The sequence below is a fragment of the Ptychodera flava genome, chromosome 21, assembly GCF_041260155.1.
Source record: "Ptychodera flava strain L36383 chromosome 21, AS_Pfla_20210202, whole genome shotgun sequence".
In the NCBI taxonomy this organism is placed as follows: Eukaryota; Metazoa; Hemichordata; class Enteropneusta; family Ptychoderidae; genus Ptychodera; species Ptychodera flava.
Genome location: NC_091948.1, coordinates 4437202 through 4458786, shown reverse-complemented (window position 1 = coordinate 4458786; position 21585 = coordinate 4437202). Strand labels below are relative to the sequence as shown.

Sequence of the window (21585 nt, the reverse complement as noted above, 5' to 3'; positions counted from 1 at the left end):
AACTTAAAAAGTAAGGACCAAGTCTTTGACATTTCGTTGTCAATCATTGATGAAGCATCGAGCTACTCTACCATAAGCAAGCGATTTAATCTTTGTATATCAGAAAAGCTGCACATTATCAATGCTGACAAATACACACTGGTTTCAAAATGTCGCCACCAAAACAAATATTATTTACCAAATTTTAACACCACCTACAAATAGAATGGTTCCTCCCAATCATATATGTAGGAGTGTAAAGCTAGTAATCCTTACACTTCTATCTGAGGATTGCAGGATGCATGAAACTTTAGTAATAGATTTCATTACTTTGTACTTGAAATAATTTGCTTATTTATAACGCTCTGCTTAGCATCGAGCACTGTAATTTCCCACGAGGGCATCTGTATACTTCGATATATATATATATATATATATATATATATATATATATATATATATATATATATATATATATATATGTGTGTGTGTGTGTGTGTGTGTGTGTGTGTGTGTGTGTGTGTGTTTTATTTGAAATGATCAAATAATCCATACTCAGATGAGTTCTTATATTAGCAACAGTTGCATTTATTTCTGATACAAAAAGTTCCGCACATTACCAAAGTCAGTGAATACACAATTACAAAAAACGTAGTTTCTCCATTAAATAGAATGCGCCAAGGGGACAGCTATTTGGGCAGTTTTTACATTACTTTTTTAATCTACCACTTGTGTGGGCTCGATTTGAAGCTCACCGTCTTATTTTTGTGAAAATCGAAAAAAAAATACCTTTCCCCATAGAGTTAACAAAGAGATGGTGGCCTTTATGAATTCAAATATCGGTTAATTTGGGGTACTTTGCTTCTGTTTTACAAAAAAAATTGCACGGTTACCCAGATGTCTATTCTTGGTTTTGAAGGAGGGAGGTTACCCGAAAGTTTGAGCACAAGTTTAACACATGAGTCTTTCACTTTCTGAAAGTGTACGCCGAAATGATTTTACGGCTTTCTGTGAGTAGCGACGAAATGCTCGAAATATCACTGTACTTTACCGTTTGAAGGTTGCAAACTATCTTTGCGAATAGCATGGTACAACTGAAGCATAGAGTGCTGGTGACTGTATTTCACCTATGAAGAATTTGGTTTGCTGAACTACAACCAGGGTTTTGCCCCGGGTAGACCCATTGCCTGACGTCATGAAACTGTTGCTACGATCACGGACCCGTCCTCGTTTTCAATCGCAGTTTTGTTTGATGAAAGACAGCAAAAATGTCTGCCGGACACAGCGTGCGGACAAGACCGTACCATCCGCCTAAGCACGTTTTGGAAACTCTTCGTCCTGACTGCGTAGATGTACGGATTCAGGGCAGAGTTCAAACAGGCGAGCCACGTCACAACCAACTCGACGTAAAACGGCAGTGGTGTGTCGGTAGCCAGGGACCATGCATGGGATATGGCTAAAGGACTCCAAGACAGCATAAATACTCCTGAAGAAATAAAAAAAATCCACAAATCTATATCATTCATGCATATGTCAACTGTGCTATCACAGATTAAAATGCAGAGTCAAGTATATGAGCACATTTGTCACAAAATTCCGGCTGACTCGCAGCGTGTTTGCAAGGTTATATCTGATTGGTCGATTGTCACTATTCACAGCCACTTAGGGAGTCTATTTGTATTGTTTTCATTATATTGGTAAGATTCAGCCACCCAATTGGATAACAGCTTCGAAATCGCTGCGAGTCGGCCCCAAAATTGTAGAGAAGAAGTATGTCATAATTTTTATTTGGGCACACCTGCAACAGCCGTTGACTGTGTTCCTTGTTATATGAGCTTTCTCGCTAATTTGTTTTCCCTAAGAAAATTTGATGAGGTGTATCATCAAACCCATACTAACTGGCCACCTTCAGGTAACAACATACAAAGATGTTTCCTGCGGTTTCATGAAACAGACCGGCTTGGGGAGTCCGTCAGGCCCTCTAGCAAACCGTAAAACGTATGCTGTAACCATAGCCAGTTAGTATGTGTATCCTGTCCACTATGGAAGTCCGTTCCGATCAAAATTATGTTACATAATTTTTGTCTGTTGAAATTCATTTTTTTAAATCTGGAATTAATTTTACTTGTACTGGCGGTTAATTTTGCATATTCTTTGAATTATTAAACATATTTCAAATTCACCTTACATGGTGGAATTCATATTATGTAGCACAGAATTAATTTTTCTGCCATTTTCAATTAATTTGCTTTTTTCTTGTAACTAATTTAATCCATTAAGATTAATATTTTACGCGTTGGAATTAATTTTGTGAAGTCAAGAATTAATTTTATCAGTATATCGAAATAATTTTCCATTTTCTATTTCATTTAATTTTATGTAGTCTAGAATTAATTAAAATTTAGTATGTGTATATACATATATAATACATGCAGACTGACGACTGACGCTTGACGGATACCCATCCCAATAGCTTTTATAGTAGCTAAGAATTAATTCTATGCTACATTAATTCCAGCATGTAAGATTAATTTACAATATGTTTAATAAATTCAAGGAATATAGAAAATTAATTGACAGTACAAGTAAAATTAATTCCAGACTACATAAAATGAATTTTAACCAAATAAAATGTATGTAATGTATTTTTGACCAGAATGGACCTCCATAGACTACGCTATGGAGATACTCACCAACCACAATAAGTACAGTCATTGCAGCCTTTGTTTGTGTTTTGCTATCGGTTTTCCTAAGCTGTTTGCGATGACCTTGACCCTGTCCTGAGTGGTTAACACTGTGACCGGTGATGCCAGAATGACCATCTGCAGTATTTTCCATAGGACGAACTTCGATAACGTTGATCCTTCTAGCTTGTTGCCTGTGAAATCGGATGAAATTAAATAAAATTAAATTAAATTAAATTAAATTAAATTAAATTAAAGGGAGACAGTCGTCGGAAGTGCGCATGTGCGACTTTCTTGTTTACAAAATATGTGTTTCATGCACTATATATGGGTACATCATGTCAACATAGCTGCAACATTTAAATTTTACGATTACATTGTGACAAACATGTTTTAACTTTCATCAATGTCAACGTACCGTGGATACAGTGTTTACATCGATCGTAAGGGTCCCTTGCGACCTTTGAGCGCAGTTCCGACGACTGCCTCCCTTACAAGTAATTCTATCTATACATCAAATTAAATTAAACTAAATTGAAGTAAGCTGAATTAAACGTAACTGAATTAAATTAAATTAAATCAAATCAAATCAAATTAAATTATTTTTCACGGTGTTGACACGCTTGCGCTGTTCCCTTACGATTACAACAATGGTTCGCGATTAAAACAGTGTACACGTAAAGCATGCATGTCAACCAAAAGTAGAAACTGATTATCGGAAACGAATTTTAATCTGGACATTACATTGATTGCATGGTATATAATAGAACCCTACAGATATAAAGCAACTGTGCCGATAGTGTTATATACGTGGCCATGAGCTGAAGAGTTTTTCTGGGTGAATTCTATTTGTCAGGATATTTTCCTACCAAAGCAATCTGGAAATCTATTATTACAGACGCCCTCTATGAAAGAGAAAACACCCTATGAAGGAACAGAGTTTAAACAATTCGGAGCTTTATTTCTTCTATAAATTGCATTCAAAAATTGAACCATTCTATTTATACCGCTTTGTAAAAACATTTCCCCAGTCAGTGAGGTACTAACGTTTATCCTGAAGGTCTTGTCAAACTTGGAGACAATACAATGTCCCCATTGTAACGAAGGTACAAGTAATATGCTAATTCACCTAGCTACTACATGTATTGGTACAGAAACCAAGAGAAATCGCCTCTGGTACAAAGTGGTTGATGATGTCAGTGTTTTATTTAATTGTACATCTTTAGAATTTGGATGTTGAAAGATATGTTTCAGCTCTGCTTGGTAATAAGCAAATCATAAATTATTTTCAGCCAGAAGAGAGAGAATGGCTTGTTGAAACTGCCTTGGAAATTTTTTCCTCCCCTGTCGAATGTAACGCACGGTTTCTTTCTTTTTTGAATGCCTTTTCCTTTTCACAATTATGTGAGTCTTTGTGATTTGTAAAAGTTCTGTTGCTGGAACTCTTCTTTAATAAGGAGGAATAAAGAAGAAACAACAACAACAACAACAACAACAACAACAACAGCAACATCAACAACTCACTCTCGCTCGCTCTCTCACTTACTCATAAACTTTTCACTTATTTACACTTTCGCACACTGCTCTCATTCCTTCACCTTGCAAAGCCACCTTACAATGGGGAATTAAACGGAAATTGCAAGAAAGAATTTGAATAGCGTCGGAAGACTCAAAACAATTTACCAAGAGTCAAAAAATGGGAGTACCATTGGGATCATGTGCCAGACGATCAGTTTTTTCATCGACCCTCACAAATGTCGAATGCACAGCATATGGATAACATGATTACAATTGAACTATGGGTGTTTAAGGCGATGATATTCATCATTACTATATTAAATTCAGGCAAATCGTATGGAAGGCGACAAGATCAACGTAGAGATAAATTGGACATCAGACTTTGCAAATACAGGAGAAATCGAGGTCGAGGTATATGGTTTGATTCAACTGTAGAAAAGCACGAAGCAATCAGGATCACTCGTTAGGATAAAACACTTTCACATTTTAAGGTAATAAAACGAGATTATGGAAAACTGCTTGGCCCTTGCTATCAAGGTGACAGTAAAATCTAATTATGTGTAATTTTGAATTATTCAGTCCCTGGGAAACTCAGAAGGATAAAGAGATCCCTGTCTTTGCCTTGTGATTATTGTGACCGCAAGAAGATTTCTATCGAATGTTTGAGGGCGCTATATTTTCGTAATGAAAACAACCAGGCCAATTCTCGACATTTTTTGTTTCCTGGAAACACAATAAAGGTCGATTTATTTTCTAAATGGATCGACTGAAAACGACTGATTGAAAACGAGTTTAGTAGATGGAAGTTAGTCGATGCCAGTAGAGCGCGACTTAAAACCAAAAACTGCCACACCCAATTCTCGAAACAACTAAATTAGTTTGGTATCTGTCAATGTATCAGGTGTCCAGCAAACTTTTTTCCAGACGTTTACAGAGGCATGTCGATGCCTTGCATTCACATTCGCTTACAATTGATTTACTTTATTCTTTATTTTTTAGTTTGAGGACCACTTTGTAACATTGGCAGTACACAGCTGTAATAGTTTTGCAGAGATTGGTAAGTAAACAGACCCACCGATTCAGTCACTCATTCATTTAAAGGGATTGGTCTTCCCGTCTGCGACTGCGCGTATGGGACCTATACAACCTGTCTGTTGTTATGCACATCAAATCCAAACATCCCCTTGTGCATATCCAAAATTAACACGGTTGGAACTAATTTGGGATAATTGGATGGTGAAGTAATGTCGATTTAATCAACAAATGTAATCTCATCTGCTTTTCTTTTTACATTACACACTTGCTTTGATGAGTAATTTGCAATATTGCAAACATTCAGCTATACAGCATTCAGCTATACGGCAGCTAACAACATTCAGCTATATGGCACCTAACACTTTCAAGAAATTTGAAAAATATGAAAATATAATTAACCACATTAGTTGCAATCGTGTTAATAATAATTATTGCAGCTGTACCGAAACTGGTGACCGCAACTGAAGCAGCTTCTTATAAACGAAGGGGACGCAACCACACGTTTGTTTGGAAAAGTTTTGCAATGATTGGAAAGCTACAAAACTATTGAACTATGGATCAAATGAATCAAATGCCAAATTTGCTTCACATTTGCTCGACATTCATCGCCAATTCTTGAAAGAGGCAATGTTCATCAACAAGAAGTCGCGCAGCCGCAGACAGGACGACCCCCTCCCTTTAATGACTCACTTGCACTACTTGAATAAACTACTAAGCTTATTCACTTTATTTTCTCAGGTCATCTACCCCTTGGTACACACGTGCTCACGCGCATACGTAATGACTGATTGATTTGTATACTGGGTCATAAAGGACAGTAATGATTGACAAATTGCATACCGTGTACACTACAGTTGCAGTAACTGTGGTTAATCGCTGGGGTTTAGGTAGAACACAGTAGCGTGCTACTGACATCCGAGTGATTATCTACTTAGATTAACATTGCTACCTGTCACATATCTTGTAACTACGGTGTATACCAACAATCACTACAACCTTCGTAAAAAGCTTAGGTTCATAGTTTTGCACTTCTCCAGCACAGTTTTCTACAATTGAAAGCAATAAAAACAAGGCAGTATTTCTGAAGGCAATGAGTACTTGGGCCGAGATAGAGTAATTTTGAGGACAATATATACTACTATTCAAATATGGTCTTGAATTTCCTCCTGTCAATTAGGCATTTGATTAATTGGTTATTAAACGAAGCAATCGCATGACAACGGCAAAATATGTCTAGCAACTTTTGTGGAGTTTAAGGCAGGGGTTCTTTATTTATAGTGAAATTGCTTAAACTCCTTAAATATTCAAATTACAGCAAATTTCTTTTGTTCTCGATGGTAGATGTCTAATATTTAGATGGGCATATTTAGATTTCTACCCTATAGTTATCCCTATATACCAAAAATCGGACATCTAGCTCTATTGGCTTGCTCAGAATTAGATATGCGAATAATTAATGAGGTACAATATGTGGTGTCATAAGGTGTCCCATCATACCAAATATGAAGGGTGTAGCACTTGTGGTTACTGAGTTGTGGACAAATATATATATATTTGAGGTCAAAGGTCATTGAGGTCACATGACATTTTGTCACAACAATTGTATTGCTAAGTTATTCCTATATACCAAAAATCAGACCTCTAGCTCTATTGGCTCGCTCAAAATTAGATATGCGCATAATTAATAAGGTACAATATGTGGTGTCGTTAGGTGTCTTATCATACCAAATATGAAGGATGTAGCACTTGTGGTTACTGAGTTGTGGACAAATATATATATTTGAGGTCAAAGGTCATTGAGGTCACGTCACATTTTGTCATAATAATTGTATTGCTAAGTTATTCCTATATACCAAAAATCAGACCTCTAGCTCTATTGGCTCGCTCAAAATAAGATATGCGCATAATTAATGAGGTACAATATATGGTGTCATAAGGTGTCCTATCATACCAAATATGAAGGGTGTAGCACTTGTGGTTACTGAGTTGTGGACAAATATATATATTTGAGGTCAAAGGTCATTGAGGTCACGTGACGTTTTGTCAAACAAATTATATTGTTAACTTATCCCTATATACCAAAAATCAGACCTCTAGCTCTATTGGCTCGCTCAAAATTAGATATGCGCATAATTAATGAGGTACAATATGTGGCGTCATAAGGTGTCCCATCATACCAAATATGAAAGGTTTAGCACTTGTGGTTACTGAGTTATGGACAATAATGTATATTTGAGGTCAAAGGTCACCAAGGTCACATGATTTTTGTCAAAATGTCTGAGATATCTGCGTGAACCGATGGACTCACTGATGGACTCAGGGACGGATATGACCCAATCTATAAGCCCCCTGGACTTTATCCGTGGGGACAAAAAACTGTGTCACTGCATCCTTTAGGCAATATGAATACGATGAGAAACTAAATTTTTATTTTTCTTGGCCGTATACATGAAAGTCTATGGAGAACTGCCTTATACATGGGAGTCTATGGAGGTGTAAATTAAAAAGTCCTCTGACACGGCCAAATTCGATCGCATTGTGAAACAAATCGACGTGCATCTGTATGGGGTTAGGTACTATTCTTGTGCAAAGTTTGAAAGAAATTGACCAGGGCATGTTTGAGATATCTGCGTGAAAGGACGGACGGACGCGTACGGACTGACATGACCAAACCTATAACTCCCCCAGGACTTCGTCCGTGGGCACTAAAAACAACGCAACAGTTATTACAGCTACACCGGCGGTAGGTTCATATCCAGAGCCCCGTACGGTCTGCCGCCGTCGCTTGAAAACAATCTCATAAACCTGGCCATATGGGCAACTGTGTATGAGCAGCTAGATGCTTGACTTCCCGGAGAAGGCGAGCTGTCACGTTCAAGCTCAGGATTATTTGTCGATCAAATTTCAGTAAATTTACCTTACCTAGATGAAATTTTGTCTATATGCTGAAATTTCGCCGAAGTTTGACAAAATTGCATCGATTTTTCAGGTTCATATCCGACATTTTTGAGTTTTGAGTGCAGACAGAAATAAGTTTTGAGGCAACATGGCTGCGACCCATGTTGACCCCTAGCCCTGCGTACGATGCTATGTGCTACAGCTAACACACAGCATCGTACGCAGGGCTAGCGAGAGAGTTGCCGACATCGACGGTTATTTACGAGAAGTGAATAAAAGACTGTCATTTTTGGAAGCGATCGAGTAGCTGAGGTAGGCTGGGATACGACTTGGGCCCAACAACGCTGAATTTCGGCAGTAATTTGGCTTTTTACGTCAAGTCCCAAAATGGATTTGAAGTCACCGACCCTACGTACGCGTACGGGTCTTTGCAGGGCTGTGGTGAGCGGGGCGATTAGCTGTAGCGGAACACACAGCATCGTACGCAGAGCTAGTTGACCCCAAGTGAAAATGTGTTCGCAATCAAATCTTCCTATATTTTTTCAGAATTTTCGACAAATCATTGCTTCTTACATCTTTTGTAAAATATAAAATATAAAATAAAAATGCGATGTGCCATGTCTCCAGATTTCTAAAATATCGTTCGTTGACGGTTCGACGGAATACTCATTTCGCAAACTTGTGACGCAGTTGAAATTTAATACTGACCGCCAAATAATCTTAATGAGACGAGATCATTCTAGACATCCTCCAAATTATCCAACCATTCGCGTTAGAGTTCAGCTCGCTTAGAGGATCATAACATTCTTCGGCCTTCGTTTAGATCGACCCTAATCTCTCCCCTTTAGGAAATAAATACACAAGCTACCTTGACAAAACTTCGTACACCATCCAGGACCAAACACACTACAAATCTGTCTTGACATCATCATCTCCTTACATGGTAATTGGCATACCGTATTTTTTAGCAAAGGAGACACAGAATACGTCGGAGTATTCAGTTTCAAAACGTATTACATTGTGTGATGTTGTCAAAAAAAGGTAATGTTACTGCAGTGGTATAAATTACAAAACACAAAAGTTCAAATCAGTTTATTTTGGACTGGCTTTACCCAACATTTCATATTGTTTCTTATGCCAGATTTGACCACGTGCTTACTGGCGACCCCTTTACATGCAAATTTTGTGTCAAATGGTGTGTTCTCCTGGAAAAACAAACGTACGATTTCTATATGAAGGAGGCGAAATTTGCCCTCAAAACTCGAAACCACCCCTTTATGGGGTGTACCTAGCTATTTTGAACGAGCTTCTCGAATCTGCAGCTCTATTTCGAAATGATGGTCTGGTTTTCTCAGCTCAAGGATAAGTGTTCTCCATCGCTGTGGGCATTACTATTCTCAACTGGGGTACAGTTTCCAGTCGTAATGTTTTTCATTGTGTCCGGGATATAAAACCTTTCCTTTTCACAATTTACTTCGATTAACACTAGTCCACATCTTGTCAGCGATTAAACATGTTTCAAGTTTAAATGTTAAATTCTGGTCTCGAGCCCTCTTGTTCGACCAAACAGAAATTACCCCTCCCACTTTGGCTCGTCCAGTGGGTGTAGCAAGGGTCGTGCCATCGCCTAGGAAACGGAGGGTGAATTAATTGTTGCATTTCGATGCACATTTTGATTATATTCAGAAGATTTTGTGGCAAAAACTCAGATAGAGAAGCATTAATATTCACATCTCACTTATTCAAGACTGGCTGAGAGCAGCACTCCCATTCAGTTAACATCATTACGCCATTTATTATGCCAAGAAAGATGAAGCCAAGACATTTTGCCCTCCCTGGTCTCAGCCAGGAATGGTTATACCTTACAGAGTTTTTTCCCACGGAATGAAAACAAATGTACTTGGGCTGAGGCCCAAGTACAATAACTTTAAAAACCTTATATTATATATTTTCGAAAAGCAGAGAATCGAAAGTTCATTATGACATCATTAGTCTACTCAAAGGATGAAGGGTACATATTTGGGGTAAAAATCCTCAATTTTGGTATTAATGATAAAAATTTAAGTCAAAAACTTGATATGATTTTATGAAATTTAAAATCTTATTTGATCGAAACTAGATTTTGTGTAGAAGGAAAGGACAATGTAGGGGTGGATTTGGTTGATGAGTGTTGTTTTGCCATTAGTTTAAATTAAGTTCCGTAAGGAAAGTTTTAGAAAGAGTTTAAGTTTTTTGATTTCGAGGCGCGTACTAACTTAAATGGCAGGGGTTGAAAGACTGACATTCAAAAAAGTGATTAATCGTGATAAGCAAAAGAAGTGATTCTTATTCCAAAAGTAAGAACTTTATTGCCAAATGAAATGGTCATTTCGTTATATAGTATTTAAAGAATGAAATTTCGAAATTGTAAAAAAGGTCAAGAATGCAATGATATTCTTGTTGAATACGGGAGAAGAAAGTCGGGAAATTGGGTGATTTGCACTTTCTAACCTAAATAACAACTGCTTGTCACATGCTAAAATGTGAACTCTACATATATTTAAACTTGAGTTGACAAATTACCAAAATTGAACGAATCTTTGCAAAAGAAGTTATTTTTACTAAAATACACATTGCGTTATGTCAATGCCCCTTCATGATCACATTTTCCTTGGTTTAGTGCATTACGATAACGAAACGACGAAAAGCATTTTTTTCAAGAGCTTTTAAGAGGCCAATACCTTTGTTAAGTTGATCTGTGATCGGTACAGAACGAAAACAGAAACTGCACAATCCTTCTCGCTTCAACACGGAACGATCAGGATGTAATTATATTAAATTGCTTTTATCCAACTCTGTTGATTGAACAATGTATGATATATGTTCCGGAAACATGTGTGTCGATAATTAATTCGATTCTGGCTGTGTTGTAAAAATAAAAACCAATTTTAATGTAAAAAATTAATGTATAAGATAAACTGCAAAGGTTATTCGTTCAATTTTGAAAGATATACCAATAATTCAGTGTCTAACAAACTTAATTTGTTGTGATTAAAGATCCTCCCGGGTATATTGTGATGTGTGAACAACATCTGAGTTATTTCTTTGTAGTAATATTTTATCTGACCCTAAATCCGAGCCGATAAAAGATTGTGCATTAGAAAATCCTCAAAACGCTGCGACTATGGTAATGATTTGCGTGTTTGTGACAGCTGTGCATTTGCTAACGAGCGTCATATACATGTACATAGCCACGGAAATTCTCTCGTTGTGAAATGTCTATTTGAAATTTTCTCCCAGCTCAACATTCCGTCTGTCAAACAGCTTTGCAATGGTGAGAAACATTCATCTCCTGACTAAGATTAGTGAGACGCGTCCAGGAAAATTTGACAAATCCAATTACCGCGAATCACATTTTCGAGGAAACAGCGAAACGTTTACGTGTTTATTGCACCACTCATGTCCCATCATGAGATCGCAGTAGATTTTTTTCTGTAACGGTAAATTTGTTCGAGCGTTGAAGCGTTACAATTACGACTAATTCAAATAGTTTCACTTTACGTGCTTAATGGTATCGCCAACGAATTAATCACTTTTGCTAATTTCGCATCGACAAAACATCCAAGTCAATTTCCTGGAAACCGGAATGAGGATGATGGGAGCAATTGACCAACCTCTTGATATCTCAGGGGATTATAACGCAGCTGCATTGTTTGATGGGGTCAATGCAATGTCTTATAGCTAGCGTATTCGGAGAGCAATTTAATTGAAATGAAACTTTTTTGTGATTTTGAATACCATAGTTTTTCCGATTTAATCTTCCTTGATATTGCTTTTATAAGTCATGGGTATTTTATAAGGCTAGTCTATTTTCAATAGTTGATCCATTGTATGCATTTAACAAGGGTTTTCATCATAACTCCAGCCTGCATCCCCATCTCATATAGGCTAACGTAATTACATAGCGCACTCTCACGACACCATTTCAAAGACTACGCGTGTCCTGCAAAAGAATTACACAGCAGGAATACGTGCGTAGGATGTCTATAAATGTGGTTTGGTGGTGAGAACGTTACAATTATGTATGGGCTCCGAGCTACAATTCCACCCACAGACATGTTAGAGTATATATGGACAATGACGAATACCTTAATGCGCGCATTTATATCATTTTCTTGCAGAATGCATACATAAGAATAAGTTATGAATACTTTTCCAGTGTGTATATACTGGACCGATACAATGTAGATCATATGTTCCTCTCTCAGCTTGGACCGATAACAACTGAGTGTAGTAATAAAGCTCCTTCAAATTAAGTCACGATTATTTTAAAACTTTTCTATTTTTACTGTACCTGTAGTATTTTACTCCAAAGATCACTTCGAAATCCGTAGTATATAACTTGTCAGTATAGTCTGTAGATGTATAATGTCCAAGTTACATCGTTGACAACTGAATTCAGCACTGCCTAAAATTCACTTGTCAACAATGACTCCATTTTACGCGATGAACATTCAACGTTATGGAGAAATGTATCTTTGTTTCGACAACGGAAAGAGTGACACTGGCACCAACAACATTTACAGTTATTGTCTCGTAAACTTTTGTGTGATGAACTTTTTGGCAAGGAAACGTGACCGTCAAATCCACTGAAAAACCTTTCAAATGTTGCACCTGCTTCCCCCCCCCCCCCTGAACCGAAAGATACCAAAATTAGTGACGATCTGGAGAAACATGCTATCATTAGATTTTGACATGCTATCATTAGTTTAGTGCCCTCTGGGACTCCCGAAATATGCAGCATATCGAAAATGCAAAACGTGAAATGGTTCTGCGCATGTGTAGTACATCTTTTTCTTGCGCAATATCAATGAAGCTGCTTTCACAGCCTCTGACTTTAATCTACAATCGAAAATTCATCTGACAAACAAGAACAAACCGAGTACGCTAAAATCGCCGCAAAGATTTGTGAAAATCGCGGGAAAAAAGTTTGTAATTCTAACGTAATAAACATTCATAAAAGGGGTGGACAAAGTTGACGATTGTTTTCATATGACAGGCAAATAAAATGCATTTTTGAAATTCACATATACACTCGTTCAATTGTTGCTCTATCACGTTAGGAATGTCAGACATAATCTTGATCATGTACTTTATGGGGCAGATACTACTGCGCTATCAGATTGTACGACGTACCATCAATTAAATTTTACCATTAACACGATTGGAACTGATTTGGAATAAATGGATGGTGAAGTGATGTCGATTTAATCTGCAAATGTAACCTCATCTGCTTTTCTTTTCAAGTTGCACACTTGTTTTTATGAGGTATTTGTAATATCGCAACATTCAGCCATAGGGCACCTAAAATTTTTGAGAAATTTGAAATATATAAAGATCCAATTATCCCAAATTAGTTCCAATCGTGCTCATTGTCGTTCTCAAGATAGAAGTGAACGCTCAAATCAGTCAATTGTTATGCAAGCTACGAGACCATCAAGCAGCGTATTCCACTTCCATAAAAAATCTTGCCGTCGTCATAGATTTTAATTCAAAACTCTGCATACATTCTGAATAAATTTCATCTCTTGAATTTGACTAAAAAAATCTTTTCAATATATTTGTGTCAGATATTACAAATTTTTATTCGACGTTTCTCCACAACGTTGGCATCGTTCTTGGGTGACTTATCTAGGTCTCTGGCCTGTACACAAAGGATCCTCGTTCACGACTAGAGACATACATAGATTGCTGCGATACATATGCAGGAAAATATTATATTGCAATCGCTGTCTTAGATTTGGATAGAGCGATGTTCTCAAATTTTACAAAAAGTTAATAAAAAGTAGGTCTTTAAAGTCTGCAACGGCCGTTCCGAATCGACACTAATCTTAGTTTTGACTGTCCACTCGATATAAATCAACTTCCGTAGAAAGGAGTGACTTTTAACATCAGAATATTTATTGATCACAACTTAGGTAAATAAATTAAAGTCATTCTCCATATCAAGGCGACAGTCAGACCTGCAAGGAAGTATGGACAATAACTTTAAAGCTTAAGTCGCGTTAATTGAGGTCAGTATTCTTTTGTCTGGGTCATCTGGGTCATCGGCTGACTAGCACGCTCAATCAAGGAGTTGCATAAATAACATTGTCTGAACAACGATCGTATTTTGCTGTGAGTGCAACACACCGTCATACAAATTTCAAAATTTATTGTCATGCATTTTCGTGACAAGCAGCTCAACGCAATATCGTTCGGCTGTTTTACAGATCCTTTTTTACCTAGCAGAACCTTTCAATGTCCTTTTTAAACATTTTTCTCACACCGTCTACATCTGTTGGGAGATCTACTCAAACCAAATTATGTGATCATTTCTTCTATCGTTTCATAATACAAATATAGTTGGGCAATGCAAAGGACAAAGAGAGTTGTTTCAATCCTTTGTTCAGACTTTGTGGCGTGACGTTTTTATGCTGTCAAACTACTCACAAAAAATAAAACTAATATCCAGAACAGTCAGCTATAATTAGATACGATTCTAGTATTTGGTCTTATTATATGTCAGCAATAACTGTAATTTTGAGATGGTTAAAAGTGTCACAATGCACGCGTCACAGTCGGTTTAAGGTTTACCATTGGAAAGCAACGTACGGTGATCGGCACAATAGGCCCGGATCTCACCGTCGTTGTTTGGTCTTATCATGGGCTAAGGCAAAACGACGACGGCGAGATCCTAGACTATCGGCACAAAGAGTTTATCTATTCATCTTCGGCTTGTTTTCTTTCTGCCTAATGAGGAATAAAATAACGGCCATCTAATTTGTTGGCTTCTCATAACGTTAATTTTACGACCCAGCGGACTGTAAAAGGGCAATTTTGCACCCCCTGAAGCGAATCGTCATCGCTAAAAGACAACGTCATGAATCAGTTCAAGATCAGCCGGAGTAGAGTGCTCAATACCAGAGTAGAGCTAAATACACATAGCAGCCTAATGAGTGTAGGCGGCTCTGCTGTCTATACAAACAAATTTGTAGTGGAAATGTATTTCAGATTATCCTGATCAACTAAGTTGAGAATATATATATATATATATATATATATATATATATATATATATATATATAAAAGAAACTGTAGGAATTCAGGTGATCCCCAGTGGAGCGTGGAGTGGGGTGAAGATAGAAGAAACTTGGGTTGACACACACTACCACACCTGGTTGTTAGGTTCCAAACGTATTTATTATACCTCAAACACAACGTTTCGCTCTAAATTTAGAGCTTCTTCAGGTGTTTTCTACAATAAAAAGTACGAACATGAAAATTACAATGGTTGAATTGTGTAGGAAAACGAGCAATGTAGAGTTATAAGTCTGTGAAAATCTGGAAATGTACATGAATGACAGGAGAGAGACTAAAAAATTACAATGGTTGAATTGTATAGGAAAACGAGCAATGTGGAGTTACAAGTATCTGAAAATCTGTAAATGTAAATAAATGACAGGAGAGAGACTAACCTCGAGGTTGTGAGAAGCTCTAAATTTAGAGCGAAACGTTGTGTTTGAGGTATAATAAATACGTTTGGAACCTAACAACCAGGTGTGGTAGTGTGTCAACCCAAGTTCCTTATATATATATATATATATATATATATATATATATATATATATATATATATATATATATATATATATATATATATATATATATATATATATAATTATTAACGGTCCGAAATCCAAATTGATAACTAAACGTAGTGAGTTTCTTCAAAAGTGTAAGCGTGAAATTGACTAATAGTTATAACTAAGCGATCAATTTCAGAGAATGGTATGATCCCACAGCCGTTATATATGACATGGGTATCAGATAAATTTGTGAGTACAATAATATACTAAAATGAACTGGAAAATGTGAAATAATCACACATGTCAGTATTTTTAATGGTCAAGTTGTGCTAATTTTAAGTCTCATAAGTCACAAGCTTATTTGTCTCTCTGTTTTGTATTTAATTTTAGTGCTAATGGTCAAGGGTTTATCTCTCGAAGAAATTTCTATTACTTTGCTATTTACCGCTGATTTGATTCGGGACTAACGTATAACCTTCCTTGTAAAGGGAAACAGCTAACGAACGCACCTTCAGGGAGCGCAAGTTTACCCTTCATCGAAAAAAGTCTAATTTGTGCTGAATACATTAGGACGAAGGTCGGCATTATGCGTCATCTTTCAATGCGTCCGCTTAGAAAATCAGATTTCCGCTGATATCGTATGAGAGATCTCGCTAACAAGGCTGACGTCGAGGCAGTGAACAACACGCTCGCATTATGCATTGGACACTAAGCACTTTATCTCTCCCGGAAATGCAATCATATGGATTACATAGTTGTTACGTTGCTTTTCTTCAAGGAATGATGTACTCAATCAATCTATAACATTCTATCCGTCGAGGTATTAATCAGTATAATTCCTCCTGTCGATGCTAATACTTTCGGAAGAGGATTTTAGAATTGATACTGAAGGCTAGAATGTGGCATTGCAAAGACTTGGTGGCATTTTTCTGTTTCATGCATACCTTACTTACGCTGTATCTCAAGACGTCATCAGGACGTTGATGAATGATGAGATCGTTTGCGCTCTGAAGCGGAATCGCATTGAAATTTGTCTAATTGGTCAACTAGGGAAGAATACTCCCCGGGGACAGTTTTGCTGGCACTTAAATTCTCAAATTGTCTTTCTGGTCTGCTGTTCGTGACAACCTAATTTAAAATCTGTGGACATTAATTTTATCAAGTTCTGAGTATACAATGTGTTTCTGAAACACCAAAATTTATACGGTGATCCTTGGTCAATATCCTTTACCATGAAAGAGGTTAGTTTAACGTTCCCTAAAGAAATTTCAAGAGAAAGTAATAAATGTAGTTTAAAACTTTTATGTTCGAGGTAGGTGCTACCTTAACGACAATTACGTTGTCCCATTTCATGACGTCACTGGGTTCGTTCATAGACAGTAGAGCGTTCCTCCACTGTCTATGGTTCGTTGATTGCTAAGGTTCATCAACTATGATACGTGAAAGATGGTATTTGCAGACGGTAACCTGGTGAAAAATCGATCAATAGTGATGACAAATAATACTAATGATAAGATCATTTCTGTTGTATCTGTTTTGACAAAACATGAACGAATCAATTCGTTTGCTCAATTAAAGTTTTATTCCTGTGTTGTCGCAAATTCTATTAAAATGAAGATGGCCCTAGCCATATCTACCTCGTGGCTGTCACAGCGGGAGCATGAACTGATGTATTGCGACCGTTATCTCGTTGACAACCATCAATGGTCCTCATTTACACAGACCTTGCTATCACTCGGCACAAAGCAATTCTAAAATAATCAATCCCTTTGATCTTTTCAAAGAAATTTTGTCCAATAATGAACCTACGTAAATTTCATTGTTAAAGAAATAATTGGTACTTCATCAACTACGATGGATTTTAAAATAGCGCAAGTTCCACAGTATGCGCGTTCCGAAATGTACAACTGGTAGCCTTGCAAACAAAACATAATGAGTGCACGATTCATCATTGACAACTGAAATCCTCGTCCAGGCTAGAGCTCACTCGTCAACAATAACATTGGGTACAAACCCATACAGTCTGTTTTGTCAAGTTGTACACTTTGAGACATAAGTTCGAAAGTATAACGGGGCACTGTATTTCACAAAGTTAACACTGTCAAGACTCTGTATTTCATGAACATAACAAAAATGGTGCAACATGAAGCAACAACTACAGCTAACTGAAGCGTAACATCACTTAAAGGGATATAGTCGTCGGAACTGCGCTCAAAGGTCGTATGGGACCCATACGGCCCATGGCAACAATGTATCCAAGGCATAATGGTGATTGATGACAGTTAAAACATGTCTGTCATAATCTATCATCGTATAATTTAAATGTTGCAGCTATGATGATGAGGTGCATCTTGATATCGTGCACGAAATACATTGTTCGTAAACAAGAAACTCGCACAGGCGCAGTTCCGACGACTATATCCCTTTAAGGTTAAGTACGACGAATCACGTCAAAATTAAAAAGCATAGTCCTTTTCGTGGAACTTTGCACAAACATTCCTTGAAGTTGTGCGAGTGCAAAAATGAAATAAAAAATGGGGGTCACCACGCTCGTTTCCATGGAAACGGACGTTAAAGTGGCGTCGTCAGAAATAAATGAAATTGAGATAATTCACTTTAACTAAAGAAATCAATTATAAGACGCTTAGCAAGTTAGATAATTTTAATAAGTACCAAGACTTGAGATGCATATCTATCGAATGTATATATGATTTTTCAAAGAAATTTTAACACTTGTATCGACTTCAACATGACGATATCAACATTTTATCACTACATAATTTTCGAGCTTTCTTCCTGTCTCTCTGAATGATGTCATTGTGACCAAACTTGGCAGATCAAATTTTGACATCATACTGATCAGTTTGCCCTATTAATAAAATAATGTCACCACACTGCTTTTTGAAATATCTCCAGGTGAATGTGTAACCTGTGCCACGTAAAAGGAAGAGGAATGTTAATTTTTCGCTCATATTTTTCCCTCTGTTTATTCAATTATCTCTGCACAATTGATCCACTCTCGATTTGACACTAAACGGCTGGATAATACATGTATATAACGAAGAACGAGTAGACACAGATCTCTGTTCAGACAAAAAAGTATGGGTAGATAACCTACATGAATGTTTCCTGCACATAAGTGGAATTATTACAATTTATAAATAGGTACATTCACACACAGAGAAAAATAAAATACAGGAAAATGAAGGACTAGTAGCTGTAATTTTTTATGATTTCTTTTCTATTTTTTGTATTTAATGTAATCTAACGTAGTTTGTTCTGCTACCCAACTCATGTTGGGACACACGGTATTTATCTTTCCAACTCAGTCTGTACATTATTGTTGACAGGTGATTTCTGGCCCAGTCTAAAGTTCAAGTGTAAACTATAATAGTGCATTTTACACATACAGACGCTGTGTTGACAAAGTATTGCGTGTTTCTACATACTACGGGAAGTAGAAGAACTTGTAATTTAAATACAAAACGAAAGAGTGAAAAATCACCAAAAGTTACAAGTAATAAAGAAATGATATCATAGTTTACCTTGCTACTCGGAGTATGTAGAAGTATGTGATGTTGATTGTAACCATTGAGGGTAATAAGGCAGCGCAGATAAACGCCACGGTATAAGTCACGGAATATCTCCAATTTGTTGAGCAAGCAAAAGAGGCTGGAATAAAATCATACTTCCCCCATCCGAACAACGGTGACACCGATAAGATACCCATGTACATCCAAAGACAGCAGAGGGAAACTGCCATCGCCTTTTTGGTCATAATCTGAGAGTACCGCAGTGGCTTCAATATAGCGACGTACTTTTCCAAACTCATGAGTGCGAGGGTCCCGTACGACACGGAGCACAGCAAAGCTGTTGTTAGGCCCTTGAGCTGACACAGCGTGTGCCCAAGAACCCAACGACCGTACGCCGACGATACGGCTGTCAGGGGCAAGGCAACAGACCCGTAGATCAAGTCCGTTGTGAGCAAGTTGACCATGTATATCCCGGCGATGTCCTGCAATTTTGGCGTTTTGACCACGACGATTAAAACCACAGAGTTCCCTAGAACTGTTAGAAGGACAAGAAGGGACATGACGCAAGGCAGGATGATGTTAAGGATTTTTGGCGGGTTGAAAGCGTCTCCGTTATGATAGCTGATATTTTCTGCAAAAAACTGCGTCGGTGAAGCCATGTTGCTACGATACGCTGATTCCAACCGAATACCTTCCGTGGCCTGCTGGATGCCCGCGAATGAGTTAGAGAAAATCACATTTTGTATAAATGCAACCGACGATAACATTGAAAATGTGAAAACAACATCAAAACAACGTAAATGTTGCAAAATACGTTCTCAGAAAACGACGCAGCGGTCCAATGAGTGTCTCTAACGGATGCATCACAAAGTTTAATCAACAGACGAGATCAGACGGAAAATATCGCGAGAATCTAGTGCCGTCAATCACCGCCTTTATCAGGACGCTCGCAGACCAGACCTTTGAACACGCCCAGGGCATTTGGATTTACAGCAGTCATCAAAAACGAGAACACATCACAAACGTTGATCACTAAAACACGATTCTGGAAACTCGCTGGAGCAGCCCACGCATGTGTTACAACTGTTGAATGTTCATGTCAACATCACTGCAACAAGGGACCCAAAACGGTAACTATGGCGACAGAACATGCGTAAAACCTATATGAACACGCATAAGTTCTTTTTGTCATAAATAGTGAACGTGCGATGTCGGCCCATCCAACATACATACATGTTCTTCACAATTGACATTTTGACTGAAATTTCGTCATACGAAATGGTGTAAATGTTTCTGAATAAATTGTTTTCTTCTATGAAATGATCAATGGTGAGATGATTTTGGCTGACGTCAATAACAAACCAATTTGCAAGCAACTCGATGGGTCCTGAAGCTCTGTAGAAAAGGTATGAACTGAAAATGCTCACGTGTTTCATTATATATTGCAGTTGTGTGTAAATTTAAACTTTTGCCACATGTTTGCAACTTCATTGAAAGTGTTATGATCAACATCATAATAAAAATACTAAATGTCTTTGCCTGCTGTCCTGTCATTGTATTACAACTAAATATAGCAAGTGTGATTGCCTTTGGTCAAGTCTTCAAAGCTATATATGCGAAACTGTGAATGCTCATTAGATATGCAAATTATAAATTAGCTGACATGAAAATGCGAAATGATTTTCAATATTATTTAACACAGTATCATCAATGTACATAGCATGTTTTGATCAAGTTCCAGGTATATACTCCTGATTTGGAAAGATCATTAAGTTTGCAAATTATCAATTATCTTTCATGCCACCCCTTAGTATCTTTCACGGCTAATATATCATGGTGTGATCAACATTTGTAGCAAAAGCAAAAGTATGAAATCTCAGCCCACCAAAAACTAATCAATTCTTGTCATTTGCAAACTGAATCTATGTACCAGATTTGATTCTGATCTGATAAGCCGTTTTTGACAGACACACAGGCAGACATCGCTGCGACATTAGCTCACGTGTGTGAACACGTGAGATAAAAATAGAAAGTTGCAGGCTACTAGTCCTGGGATGAACGGATTATCCGTAAGCAAGTATAGCAAACGATAGCTCAGCCAGTTGTTTTCACGTGTTTGACATTACATATTTAGGAATTTGCACTTGTCAAGTTAATTACCCTTTCAAAGGCCTTTCATAATGTGGTAAAGAATTAATTATCAAATACTTTTCCTACTAAAGCGAAATGGTCGTAATGTATACTATAAACAAAGTATTAGTATTTGTACAGTCGCCATCAAAGTATGTATCGATATAGTAATGTGATATACCGTGCACGACTTTGGGCTAA

General features: G+C 37.3%; 1 protein-coding gene across 1 annotated transcript; it reads right to left on the bottom strand.

Moving 5' to 3' along the window:
• Positions 1 to 540: 540 nt before the first annotated feature.
• On the bottom strand, positions 541 to 20361 carry LOC139121160 (histamine H2 receptor-like). The gene is made up of 3 exons (XM_070685836.1): positions 19267 to 20361; positions 2673 to 2857; positions 541 to 1465 (listed from the first exon to the last, which is right to left on the bottom strand). Exons 1-3 carry the CDS (start codon positions 20019 to 20021, stop codon positions 1173 to 1175), a joined length of 1233 nt encoding a protein of 410 aa, XP_070541937.1. The 5' UTR covers positions 20022 to 20361; the 3' UTR covers positions 541 to 1172.
• Between the last annotated feature and the right edge of the window lie 1224 nt (positions 20362 to 21585).